The 15479-nt window shown below is 31.2% G+C and overlaps 1 protein-coding gene across 32 annotated transcripts in view; it reads right to left on the bottom strand.

Annotated features, from left to right (window-relative positions):
• The window catches only part of LOC145256522 (uncharacterized), a 104461-nt gene that overhangs the window by 1358 nt on the left and 87624 nt on the right, over positions 1-15479 (bottom strand). For 25 of the 32 annotated variants that reach the window (XM_080115518.1, XM_080115530.1, XM_080115517.1 and 22 more), the window contains 3 exons: positions 13878-14001; positions 12869-12987; positions 10567-10896 (listed from right to left, as the gene is read on the bottom strand). In XM_080115518.1, coding sequence (XP_079971644.1) covers positions 10765-10896; positions 12869-12987; positions 13878-14001 — 375 coding nt within the window. In that variant the 3' untranslated portion in view covers positions 10567-10764. Of the gene's footprint in view, positions 1-10566; positions 10897-12868; positions 12988-13877; positions 14002-15479 lie in introns of those variants that run through there. The other 7 variants (XM_080115531.1, XM_080115519.1, XM_080115521.1 and 4 more) reach the window with 5 other exon arrangements.

Here is a 15479-nt window from a genome sequence, read left to right as displayed (position 1 = left end):
GAGTATAATCGCTTTTATTTATCGAAGTTAGTAGCTGTTAAGCATCATTTCTGTCCTTCTATTGTGAACTCTTTTCTGAAGGATTTTTTTGCATAGACATAACATGTTATCAAGGCCTAGAGACGACTCTAGGATAAATGATAAGAGTGTACAGTAGTCAATTGAACAATATAGTAATCGTTAGTAATGGAACTCCGGTAAATTTGTTAACAAGTGATACGGCTCGCCAAGAACTTGTTTACGTTCGACTTGAAGACAACCTTATTGTAGTCAGCTGGAAAGCAGGAACACGGAAGACAGTTCCACACGCGTGCATTTCTAAGAAAGAAGCTTTGCTCATGGAATCTACGTTTAGGTTTAGGCACAGATAACGAGTGGGCGAATTATTGATAGTGTTTTCAGCTAGAGAGATGTTTCTTGTGAAAGTTTGCCGGGGGTAGACCATAGATTGAAGCTCAGTCGAACACTTTCCATCAACATAAGGATACAGAAGAGACAAGCTCGCAACATCTCTTCTATGAGATACAGGTTGCACGGAAGAGAAAAGGCCATCTCCTACGCGGCCCCGAAGTCTATTTTGAACTCTATCAAGGCAGGACAAGTCTTTTCTAACAGCTTCTGCCCATATGTGGCAACAGTATTCCATCCTTGGACGTACCTGGCTCTTATATAGATAGAGAATTGCATCAGCAGTGAAATATCTGCTGGATCGATAGAAGGATCCATCCATTTTTTCCGGCGGCCTTGGCAACATATGTTTTGTACGTGTTCCATTTAAGATCAGGACTAAAGGTCAAGCCTAGAAGCTTGTAAAAACTTGAGGCCTCCTCACGACGAGAGCCATTCATTTCAATTGATGGCAAATGGGAATCAGAACGTTGATGTAAAGATAGAAGCTTGATTTTAGACTCATTAAAAGTAACCAACCACTCCTTTCCCCATTGTGCCACGTGCTCAAGATTAGAGGAGAGAGAATCGGAGAGAACTTAGTCGTTTACTGTCTTAGATGTGCTACCATAGATGGTAGTGTCATGAGCATAAATGTCTACGAATGATGTAAGGATGTGATTTGGAAGATCATTAATGTAAATCAGGAAAAGAGTTGGGCCCAGGATGGACCCCTGAGGGACTCCAGCATAAATACTGTGAGCTTCTGATTTTTGCCCATCAACTACTACTCTTATGAACCTATCAGATAGAAATGATTTAATAATTGAGAAGACATATACATCTATACCGTAGATGGAGATCTTGTGAAGTAAACCTTTATGCCATACCCTATCAACGGCCTTTGATATGTCAAGAGCAATTACCCTAGAAAGGTTGTCTCCGTCGAGAGATTCGCTAATCCTATGAGATATAACTGTAAGCACATCTGCTGTAGATCTAGCAGAATGGAAACAATATTGTGTCTCATTAAGAAGGTTATTTTTGCTGAGATGGTTGATTACTTCTCTATTTAACACAGATTCCAGCAACTTACTTATGACGCACAGGAGACTTATTGGCCTGTACTGAAAGGGAGATAAGCGATCACCTGAATTCTTAAATACAGGGCATAATGATAAGATGCTCCATGGTTATGGGAAGCAATTCTCCTTAAGACAACGTTTAAAGAGTTTTGTAAGTAAAGGTGCTAGTTCTGGTTGAAGATGTTTGAGGACTATAATTGGAATACCGTCAGGGCAGGTTGCTTTATTGGAATCAAAGTTTTTGATTAGCTTGGCAACATCACGTACATATATTTGTACATCACATAGCGTGTTTTCTGAGACAGGAGGAAATATTGGGGATTGACGGCCTTGGTTGCATATATATATATATATATATATATATATATATATATATATATATATATATTAGCTGTATTCTGCCACGCGTTACTGTGGTCGCTCAATGTGGTGTAACGGAAAACTCTAATAAAAATAGAAAATGCATGTTTCTTATATTTTTAGTACAGCAATCTACTTCCAAAGTTACAAAAGGAAAGGCGAAAATGTAAAAAAAAAATAGTACTCTTGCATAATTGGATCCGGATCCTCGGGAGATTCCGCCCAGCATGGTTTGGACTCGACCAACAATTAAGTCGAACGCTGCTAAAATGTTGAACCGCTAAATCGAGGTTTTTAATTTTATTGTATTAAAAAAATGTGAGTTTTCAATTAGTATTTGGGTGCGTAGTGGGGAGATTACAAAACACAGAATCGAAAAGGTTGTCCAAAAAACAAATACATGTAAGAAGATTCAAGGTAAGTTACGTATCTACCTAATGGTCTTAATATTTAGTGTTTATATTTAATGTAAAATGTTTAATCATATCGAAAAACACAGTGTGTCGATGTATTTGAAAAAGACAAATGGTCGCGGACTGTGTTGAATATGGTAAGTTGGGGAAAATAATTAAAAACCATAGAAAACAGTGTCAGAAACCCACCGACATGACATAGGCTGACATATCCGTTTTTTTCTAAGAGCATTTTGGATCTTTTTTTAGTTGGAACTGACTTTCACGAAGTTAACGTAGTCAACAGTGTCCGCCAGTATTGGTATTTTTCAAATATACCGATAAACATTGTTTTTCGAGCCGATTAAACGGTACATAAAATAAATAGGGGTTGTCTTAGGAAACACAGATAGTTGCCAACTAAATGTATTTTACCCACTCTAAGTTTGTAAAAGATTTAAAAAAATCCTGTTCGATACCGATTTTTACTTTTAATTGCCCCTTTTTAGTGAGTACCTGTTTTAGGATATTTTTAGAACTAAACGTCAAATCAGCCGAAAACTGTTATGTATTTCACGTAACAAAATGTAGTAAAGAAAAACCCTTCATATTTTCGCATTCTTTTCTTACGGTAAATAGAAAGCAAAAAGAAAACAATCGAATCGTCGTTAACGAAGAAGAAGCATTCATGACTTTTAATTAAAACACGTAACAATTTATTTACTAAAGAAAAAGCAATCATAGTTTCTCATCTGTAAATGGCTGAAAAGGAAAGAGAAAGAAAGTGTACTACTAAATAAAGGTCATAGTTAGTTTCCTCGATAGGGAATAGTCTAGCACTGTGCGAGTTACGGTAAGACAAAATGCAAAACAAAACAATCTAACTCAAATCGGACCTTTATCGCGTATTTTTTTCTTATTTGCATTTGTTTTTCAAGTGAAATGCAAGTAATTACACGATATCGTTGCGTTGTAATAATGAATTTGCAATAATAAATAGTTTGTTTAATAATAACGTTTTAGTTGCAAGCACTAATAAATAAAGCGAATGGTCAGGTTCCTCGGTTAGAGTCGTCAAAACCAGAAGTAAAAACCGTGTAGTCCCGCAGTATGCGTCTTACAGTACATAAAAGAAAGCAAAAATAAACAAAAATGTTAATCGGACCTTAATCCTGTTTTTGTGTAGTTTTTTACTGGAAAAAGAGAAAGCATAAATCAGGGGAAAAGCTTATGGATTTGTTTTGAGAGGCGGAAAACAAGGGAAAAAACGAAAAAATGGCATAAATAACCCTTTACGGTTCCAAACCAGTGTTTTTTTGTACTGTTCCTTGTGTACGCATCCTCCGTGGTGCTAAGTGGTGGTTGGACAAGGAGTAATTTAATATAGAGAAAACATGTTCTATTGATTCTAACCGATTTTCGGGGTGGACTCTCACTAGACAATATATAGGGGTCTACGATTATGAGCGAAGTGGAGATGTGATAGGCCTAAAACACACCTCAGATCCTGTGCTGCAGTTTTTTCACAGTACATTGGCATGTAATGTCTTGAATTTTTATTCTATTGTCAAAATCGGAGGGAAAAATGAGATTATTTTAATTATATATATATATATATATATATATATATATATATATATATATATATATATATACAGAGGGAGTGAGAGAGAGGGAGAGAGAGAGGGAAATAGTATATATAAACACCTTGCCTTTTTTCCTTGCACAACTCTCTTTCTCTTTAATTCTAGTCTGATGCTGTTAGGAATAAAGAATAGTAATAGTTTCAAAAACTGTTATGTTATGGTAGTATAATTAATCACTTGATTGGAAAACTCTTAAGTATAGATTTTGTAAAAAAGATTTTTCAAATCAATATTATATCAAATTATATAAAATAATATCTGAAATGAAACAGATGAACATGGAGATTATTATTATTACTATTCCAAAGGAAAGAAAGCCTTTTACTCCAATAGTTTCTTCCCCAGAACTGCGGGTCTTTGGAACTCCCTTCCGGGATTCTGCTATCCCAACTGCAATAATATGCAGAAGTTCAAGTGTAATGTAAACAAACATCTTTCTACTCATCTCCCTTCATAATGACCCCGCTAATTAAGTCCCTGATAGTAGCCCCCTGCTTCAAAGTGGCACTGTGCCTTGTTTGGGGTGAAAATTGAATAAAAAAAATTAATTAAATATTTGGCGAGGAAATTAAAAAAAGTTGTTTCAAGCAGTACCTACGTGGTCGTTGCTCAATAGTAGTCTGCAAGTAACATTTTGTTTGTCGAGCAGTTACTTTCTCGACTAATATATATATATATATATATATATATATATATATATATATATATATATATATATATATGAATAAAATAAAGCTAGATATAAACGATGCTTTTGACGTTTTAGGAAAAACCTAAAAGAGTAAAAACAAAAATAAAAACATTAACACCATCAAACAAAGAAAAATAGTTTATAATGTAGCCCCAATCATAGGTAATATAATGATAAATAAACAAAACATTAATTTAGATCCTGGTTGATAAAAAAATGCATATATGTATATAACCCGACCCCCTCCACACACACTAGATATAAATTCTCTTTTCATCATGAAATTTCTTCTCTCCAGAACAGAAAGAGAACTGAACTTCTCCTCTTTCGCATGTGATGTATGACCGTCTTCCTGTACATCCTCTCCTAGAAATCCTGATCATGTCCCCTGAAATGGGGACGAAACGTTGATTTTATTTTTGTGTTTACTCTTTTAGGTTTTTCCTTTTTATTCACACACACACACACATACACATATATATATATATATATATATATATATATATATATATATACATGAGAATAATCGTATACTAACATTTCAGGATGAGTTTTATCGTGAAAAACACCTTTTCAATCACGTATTCATTTTAGCAATAATAAGTCGACTTGTTCATTTCAGTTTACAATGGGTTGTTTTTGGGCAGTTAAGAGATAATACATACGCTAACGTACGCGCAAATACGCATACATACATATACATACATATGTACATTTCTACACATCCATATAGCAACACTAGCACACACGCACATATATATAAACAATGCATATGCAGACATACACACATACACACAAATCTTATACACATATACATACTCATATATATACATAGACACACATATATATATGCATATATACACACACCTACCTATATACATATTCGTAGAGATATATATTTCTAGTAAGAAGTAGATGTGTAAGAAGTAGATGTGTATATATATATACATACAAATATATTTACATATATACATACACACACGCATGTAACCATATACACGTATCTACAATTACATATATATACATATCTATAAAAGTATAAATATACAGACATCCATATATATATATATATATATATATATATATATATATACAGCCATGTATATATTTATACGAAGTAAATGAATTAAATTTAGGATAAATAAATAATACTAAATAAATAAATAGTAAATACATAAATGAATAGTTAATAATGCGAGATTAGGTAGACGCATCGTTACATCATATATATATATATATATATATATATATATGATGTAACGATGCGTCTACCTAATCTCGCATTATTAACTATTCAAGTATGTATTTACTATTTATTTAGTATTATTTATTTATCCTAAATTTACTTTATTTACTTCGTATAAATATATACATGGATGTATATATATATATATATATATATATATATATATATATATATATATATATATGGTGGGCTTCTAACATTGGTGCTGTGGGCAGTGATTATTTTTAACTTTATTTTCAGTGTTAAATGTATTGTTAATACAGGCATATGCATATATATAAACACATGTATGCATATAAACTTTGATACAGCTGTACCTGTATACATACGTTCATCCATGCATATCCATAAATACACACCTATATATATAGAGAGAGAGACACTCCGATGTATGCAAACACATACATGTGCACATAGATATAGATATACCAATATACACTCATGCATATACACACGACCCATGAGCACACACATTCATACACGCGCACATAGAAAAATATGCACAAGCACATATAAGTATATATATATATATATATATATATATATATATATATATTTATATATCGACTCGGTCATACATATACAAATGAAGATACATGTACGCATCTCCAGTGAGATGTAGATGTACATACACATACACACATAGTACATACACACATGTGCCCATATAAACGTATCTGCAATTATACGCATATACATATTAATAAAAATATAAATATACACTCCTATATAGACATATATATATATATATTTATATATATCGAGATGTGTATATTTATGACAAGTAAATAAAGTAAAGCTAGGATAGATAAATAAACAAATAAAAGATAAATAAATAACCGGGTATAGTTAATAATGCGAGGTTATGTAGATGTATTGTAAGATATGTTCAAAATACATGTAGCTGGTTTAATTTTTAGGGGTCTGTATTGATTTGATTTGCTTATTGGATGGGGATTAATTTATAGTGTCTAGGAAAAACACTTAAATGGGGTTAAATATTAAGTTCATATATATAGGGGGTTGGCTCCTAACATGGTGTTTTGGGCAGTGGTTATGCTTAAATTCATTTTCAGTGTAAAGTGTATTGTGGATATAGGCATATAAACATATACACAGATACATGCATATAAATCAAGTTATGACTAAACCTGCATACATACTTTCACCCAGGCATATATATATATATATATATATATATATATATATATATATATATATAGATAGATAGAGAGATAGATAGATAGATATATAGATAGAGAGATAGATAGATAGATATATAGATAGATACACATATACAAACAGACACTAGCATCCAGATGCACGCATACGCATACATGCGCACGTAGACATAGATATACAAATATATATTTATGAATATACGCACGACCCATGAGCACATATATCCATGCACGCGTATATAGAAAGATATACATAAAAACACACACGCGCGCGCACACACACGCGCACACACGCGCGCACACACACGCGCACACACGCGCGCACACACGCACACACACCCACACACATATATATATAACATATAATTATATACTGGTGAAAATGAGAGATAGAGTAAACAAGGCAAAGCTTTTTTTTAATTGAGACTTTATTACGATGGTGGATTTATGGAAACAGAGGGGAAGAGAGAAATACGGAAGTGGGGATTTTTTCATCGATGTATCATTTTATGTTTAACTATTTATATCACTTGCGTGTTCAAATAAAGATTTGAACCCTATGATAATGCCAACACTGGGGACAATTAATGATACATGGGTGAGAATATTATCATGAAATATTATTGAATAGAGGATTTCGGGAAAAATTGTGATTTTGTCGTTGATTTCTCAGATTAGCTTATTAGGAGGAAACATATCTTTACATTTTCAAGGGAAATCTGCTATTAATCAGGTACACTTTCCGCCGACTGTTTGAATAGTTGCATATCTATATTCGCAAAACAATATAGACTCAACTGTGCTTATATTGCTCTGCAATTATAAATTATATATATATATATATATATATATATATATATATATATATATATATATATATGTGAGAATTTGTAGTTAAATTCTGTAAATTTAAAATATATTACTAAAAATGTTTTTTCTATTCAATAAGGAATATTAAATTCGAATGCTTTTTAATTATTCCTGTATTTTAGCAAGCGTCACATGTTATCAGAGAATTATTGTGCAAAACGCTTTTATGAAAACCTAAAAAACAGAAGATTTCAACAGATTTCCCATAGTGTAAATACAGAGAAAACACGCGCAAGAAGTGTTAAATATAGATGTATTTAAATTCAAAAATCCATAAGACACGAAAAGGTCGTTGATAATTTTAAAATGATTTTTAATAACTTGTACAATTTAAAAAATTATATGAATAAATCAACACTAATTTAAAAAATTAAATAAATATATGAACAAATCAACACTAATTAAAAAAAAAACTACTAGAAATTAAAAAAAAAACGTTTGGAATCAGCAAGAATTAGAATGTACAATTACGTAGAACTATGTGTAATGTAGTTCTGTTATTTACACCCGGTTTTTAGTTCTGCCTAAAAAAGTGAAATACAATGTTTGCAAAAAGGTGGACAAATTGCAGCCTAAAAACTAAAAAAACGCAGCATACCATTTCAATCTATACAAAAGATTGACGTAGAACTGGACAGACTCGGCAGAGCAGGAATTTTAGCCTCAGTCGATTATAGCACACTTCATGTATCTAACAAACAATCGAAGGATATTAGAGTCTGCACAGATTTCCCGACCGAGTTCAATGCAATACTTAAAATTATCATTGCCCGCTACCCAGCCGCGAGGATGTTTTCACGAAACTAGAGGGGAAATATTCCAAAAAGATCTGAGCGAAGCGTACCCATAAATTCCTTTGAGTGAGAAAGCTTAACATAGTTTGTGTCTCACTAGTCACACGGTACTATTAAAGTTTAGTTGGTTAGCTTTCGGGATCAAAGTTACATTAGCTATCTTTCAACAGATGTTGAGCTACCTTGTTTTTTCCATCGGATTCCTTGACGATATTCTGAGGAAAGAGAATCTAAAGTGCAACATAAAAACCACGCTTTTCAGGTGTTCTAAAAGATGAACGAGTACAACTTCACACTTAAAGACACCGAATTTGAATTATGCTCGACAAAATAAAATAGGTAAACGAATTGAAGTGGGCCGATCCAAAAATACGATAGCAATGAGAAAAATAAGTAATGATTTTAGGTTTAGCTAATTATTAACCTTCATTCTGCATATGCACACATTGTGCTCCTTCAAATGAACTACGTAGGAAAGGCAATGTTTGGACCTGAACCAGAGAATGCAATTGGATTGAAACAAGTGTTGCCTAACCATACGGCACACAGAGACAAAGATGGGGAATAGTGCTACGACTTTGATATGGAGTTCCTTTTGTCCAAGAAGTGAGGACACGCGGACGGACTATCCCGTACAACACAAAGAATGGTGACCTACGATCACAGAGAGATTATAGTTCGATCCTAATAGAACTTCCCATTACTCTGGATAATATAAGGAATGAAGCCAAAATGACGCCTTTATAAGAGAAACTAAGAAAAAGTGCAGGCTGATTAACAAGTAACACAGGTTTTCTTAACATGTGACAAGGTAGAATAATATAATATATTATAATATCGCGAGAGAGTAGTTGTTCCAGTGATCACCCCAAAAGAAAATCTATAAGTACAAATGCCGAGCTACAGAATTCAATATAAAAACTCATAAGGAAGTATTTGCACAGTTCGGAGTGATCCACTGTTTAGTGTCAGATAACGGCACCCAGTTTACATCCGGAATTTTATAGAGTTCATTGAGGACTGCCAAGTGGATGGCATCACAACTCCGACTTACCACACTGGGTCAAATGGAGAGGCCGGAAGATTTGTGGACACCTTGAAGATTCCTTTGAAGAAGGCAAAATACACTCCATCTTCAGGTGTACGGCATAACCCCTAACGAGAATACACCATCCCAGATGTTTCCAGTGGAAGTGATGGTCGCGAGGAAACCGCGGCCAGTATTTGAGAAACGATAGCCGAAACAGTTAAAAGATAAGTGTCCCGCAGAAGAATTACGAGCAGGGAGAAAATATTCTTCCAGATGCACAAAGATAATAGTACATTCTGGGAGGAGAAAACGATCAAGAAACAGGAACGGCCATATTGTGTACATGGTAGAACGACCACATTCCACGCGTAAGAAACACTTGAAGCAAATGCACTTCGAAGGAGTTTATTGGGACCACTCAAACTAGTACAAATACGCTGTTCCCAGAGAAAAATGAAACTGACGGATCCCTTGGATGGTAACCCGAGAAAGAAACTATATTTCGTGGAAACAAATCTTCACAGGGGGGTTCCCTATATTCATGATAATATGGATTCGTCTGGTACTATGTAAGTCATACATTTCTGCCGTCGAGCAGAGAAAACAAGCGTGGGTTAACGACTCGCAAGAACACCTGGACACTTTTACCTAAATCGTGTGAGCCACTAAACAGAACCAAATCACACACACACACACACACACACACACACACACACACACACACACACATATATATATATATATATATATGTGTGTGTGTGTGTGTGGGTGTGTGTGTGTATGTATATATATGCACGTATATATATGTATTGAGACTGATAGGTAGAGAGAAATAAAGACACAAATTGTGAAAAAGAGAGATAGAGATAAGACAATGCAAATAATTTTTCATTCAATCAATTTTATTTTGACCTATACGCAAGAAGAATTCATAAGATTTTTTTTAAATACAAAGAAATGGAACGACAGGCGAGGAAAATATGTGTTTTATTCGGCAGAGCACACAATTCGCGTCGCGTTGAAAAGTATTTCCTTTTTTATTTACATTACAAATTCTTTTTTAATGTGATGGTTCCGTGCATTCAAATGTTTCGTATTTGGTTGCACAGGTGAAAATCGGGCGATTTTTTCCATATGCACTCTCGGTCTTCCTGTACAAAATAAGTAAAAATGTCTAAGCAAAATGGGTTCCCGATCTCTTTGACATATTTGTCCTGAAAAGAAATAATACAAAATAGCATTGCTTAATACACATAAGTTCAATTTTAATGTAAATCAATATTATCCTCCCTTATATTAAATAAAAATATTGAGCATTATTACAATCTTTAATCTTTATCATCGATTATTATAATATTATTATGCCAAAGGTAAGGAATAGTCGACTTTAAATGAATGCATTAACATAAACATACTTAGGCAGGTACAGCTAATATATATATATATATATATATATATATATATATATATATATATATATATATATATATATATGTGTGTGTGTGTGTGTGTGTGTGTGTGTGTATATAGTAATGTGATTGATAATTTAAAATTAAATCAGAATAAAATTCAAAAATCTGTTTCATAAGAAGGAACAACAACAAAGTCAAATTATTGACTTTGTTGTTGTTCCTCCTTATGATACAGATTTTTAATTTTAAATTCTAATTTGAATTTTAAATTATCAATCACATTACTAAATATTAAAGTAGCTCATGGATATTAGCCTATCGAGCTTATTATATACCTTCATTACAAAGAGCACTGTTCTTTTCTTGTATTCTAATTCAATTAGTAATTTTACTATTACATTACAATACACTCTGCTCTTTAGACTTATGTTCTAACCCCTTTTCAATATATATATATACATATATATATATGTATATATATATATGTATGTATATATATATATATATATATATATATATATATATAAATATATCCATACTTGTAGCAAAATTGAATATTGAAATACGAATAGCTTCAGTTTTATGGGACAAGACCACATGATAATTTAAAGTAGTTTAAAAATAAAAATAGTATCCTATGGTTTAAACTGTTATGCGATTGATGAAAAGAATCCTATTTTTTAAACCTATAAAATATATCCAAATTTTCCTATATTTGTATACATACTATTCTGCAAGCCAGCTTCTGTTTTACTGCTGCAAATTATCCCCCTGTTGTTTTATCAAACAACACACATTAACACACACACACACATATATATATATGTGCGTGTGTGTATGTATATATATATATATATATATATATATATATATATATATATAATCTGAAATTGTTTGAATAATTGAAGTTACAATTTTAGCAAAATATAAATTGCATATATAGAATATGTTGATAACATATGTGGGCAAAGTAGCTTTAATTATTTACTGCGATGAGTATATTTTTTAAATAAACACGCACACATAGGAACACCCACACACACATAATTATCTATCTATCTATCTATCTATCTATCTATCTATCTATATATATATATATGTGTGTGTGTGTGTGTATGTGTGTGTGTGTGTTTGCGCGCGCATGTGTGATGTGTGTGTGCATGCATATGTTCTTCCCATGAATAGAGAATTCAAATTGTAACTCCATTAGGTCCTTACGCTACTTAGAGTATTTTGACTACTGTTTATTTAACTTACTTGATAAAAACTCCTTCGCTAGTTATTGATGTTTGTTAATTGCTGTAATTAAGCATAATTTTGGAAGATTAGGCGCTGTATGTACCTTCTGGGAAGGTTGGGCTTGAGGCTAGCACCCTCATTCCGAGAACAGAACTCCTCGCTACAAAAGCAGCTACAAATTTGCCGTTGGCTTATGCCCTCCAGGGGTTCAAGGCTGTGGATGGATTGATATACGTTTGTACATTTCTTTATGAATATAATTATATCTGCATCACAGTACAGCACTGAATACAGATGAATAGAATCGCTTTAATTTTTTTAGTTGTTAAAAGGTCAGGCGTTAGTTATCGAAGCTGTGTTAAGTTGTTAAGCATCATTTCTGTCCTTCTCTTTTGAATATTTTTCGGATATCAGTTGCTTACGAGGAGACAACGTATTGTTTGCACACGTCACCAAGTAAAATTGTTTCTGTCAAACGAACCGAGTTCTACCTTGGCGCATTCATGTTGCTAAAGAAGAAAAATAATATACTCACCATACAAGGACAGCCTGAAGAAAATAAATTCAAAGCCATTTTCTGAAATGGTATTAAAAAGGCAAACGGTTCAATCGGTCGACACTCGTCAGGATAAACTGTTCCATTCACATTCAAAACTGAAAAATAGTTAAAAAATATATTTAATACAACTTTTAACCTAGATCTGAATTTTGATTAACTATGGACAAAGAAATTGCACACACACACACACATACACACACACACACACACACACACACACACACACATATATATATATATATATATATATATATATATATATATATATAGTGTTTTATAAAGTGGAGATTCTATATAAGCCGGTTCCAATTCATTGTTATCTTAAAGGCATTTGTGTGTTATTACCGTTTTACTTCATTGGCAGCCAAAACAATTTTATATTTAAAAATAAGATATTTCTGAACATTTTAAGATGATATTAAACACTTCATTTTCAAGTGTCATATTCTATTATGCCAGTAGAACACTCAATAGGCTACTTATTATAGCACCTCTGAATTATAAACATATGACTATCGCGGCCAATCAAAATGTACTATTTTATGGGGCAAAATAGTAGGAAAATGAATATTATAAATATTCAAATCTTGATGACTTTTTTCAAATGACTTTTTCAACTAAGTAAGCGGTGTGTAATTTAATAAAGAGGAAAATATATTCATGTCCAACTAATGTCTTTTTGAAGATTATTTTATCTGAGCCACACAATTATTTCACTCAATAGTGTCAACCTTTAAGTAGTCCTACTGTACCTAACCGATGTATTTCTAACTATAATATTATATCGAGAGAGCTAATGCCAACAACTTGATCATTCTGATGATGATTTCCTACCATCACTCAAGCTATAAATAAATTGGGGTGCGTTAGAAAGATTATACACGTATTTGATTAGCAACCCATTTTCTGATATGATAGTTTTGTAATTTAAAAATTAGTTTTAGAAGTAAATTTTACAGTAAATTATAAAATAAATCTTGTTTACCAAACACGACACCTCTGCTTCCACCCACAATATGAGATAGTTCTGCATCAGCTTCTTCTAATATTTTAGTCCTTTCAACATTGATGATGTTTCGGTCCGCGATGTTCAACTTCGAAGCCTCTCCCTGAAAGCAAAAGCACATCGGCTAAATTAGTACAAAAAGTTATTTTACACAACCCAAACTCAAACTTCATGTTCAAATATTCAATGATTAGTATGGCATTTTGAGAGACTCGGTTGTAAATATAGAAAAACATAATATCATATTAAATAGATTTATATCGGAGTTTCTAAAGATCAGCGCCATGAGACCTTGCAGCTCCGTGATTGAGGGTGAGTAATTCTGGAACCTTTTCTAAAAGAGGACCAAATGCGTTTTATAAAAAAAATTAAATGCAGACATTTAATTTTTTTTATTTCTATTTTATTGGAAATACATGTATAAAGATTTTAAGGTTGAAATACTGAATCAAAAAATAGGTTAACAAAAATACAACAATTTTTAAATTATTAAGACCAAAATATAAGGTTATAAACAAAAATATAGTCAAATAACGAACAGAAAATCTAATAAACAAAGTTATATATAAATTAAAATGCTAAATTATTTTTTTCATGAAATGAAACTTTGGTCATAACTAGTTTATTATATTCAAAACATCACATCCAAACACTAGGGTCTCTGGCCTTTTTTTCTATGTAGACTGTAAAATGGCCAGAAAAACTATTGAATGCGCTCTGTTTTTTTTTTGTTTTTTTGTATAACCTTTTAAATATTTAATATTCATTATTATATTATTTCATATAATAGTTCAAATATTTTTTTATATTATTGCTGTTATTATTATACTTCCTATAGAATTTTAATATTAAATATTTATCGTTATTTATATTATTACTAAATAAAACATTTTATTACTAGTATTTATAATAGTAGCATAATGCATTATAACATTTTAAATACTTAATATTTATCATAATTGTACAATTTAATATAACCATTTTAAATATTTAATATTTATTAGTATTCTATTCCAAAATATAATATGCGAAATATTTAATATTTATTTTTTATTTAATACTTATTTTGTATTTAATATACACTTTAAAAATGTGTATAATTCATAATTATAATTAAAATTAATTGTTTTTATATTATTTAATTAACAATTTTTAATATTTAATGTTTCTTATTATAGTATTTAATATAACAATATTAATATTAAATGTTTGTATTATGGTAGTTTTATATACCAATTAAAATATTTAATTATTATTTAATATAATATTTTCATATTTAATTATTATTATTATTGTCTTCATATAATATTTTATATTATTAATTTTTAAATTATTTCATTTAACATAAAAATATATAAAAATATGATTTCACATTAATCATTATATAACAAATATATCTTAAACATTTTATTATTTTATTATTTAATATACCATTTTAATTTCCTTAATATTTTTACTTAATTCGTAAGATAACATTTCAAATATTGAATATTAATTTTTATTATATTATTTAGTATCACATTATTAAATATACATATCTTTTATTATTATATTTTATATAACATTTTATTGTTTGTAATT

Source organism: Euprymna scolopes, chromosome 32 (genome assembly GCF_053919585.1).
Source record: "Euprymna scolopes isolate OS-2025 chromosome 32, ASM5391958v1, whole genome shotgun sequence".
NCBI lineage: Eukaryota > Metazoa > Mollusca > Cephalopoda > Sepiida > Sepiolidae > Euprymna > Euprymna scolopes.
The sequence above is the reverse complement of the archived record's forward strand: the minus strand, read 5'-3'. Positions and strand labels throughout refer to the sequence as shown.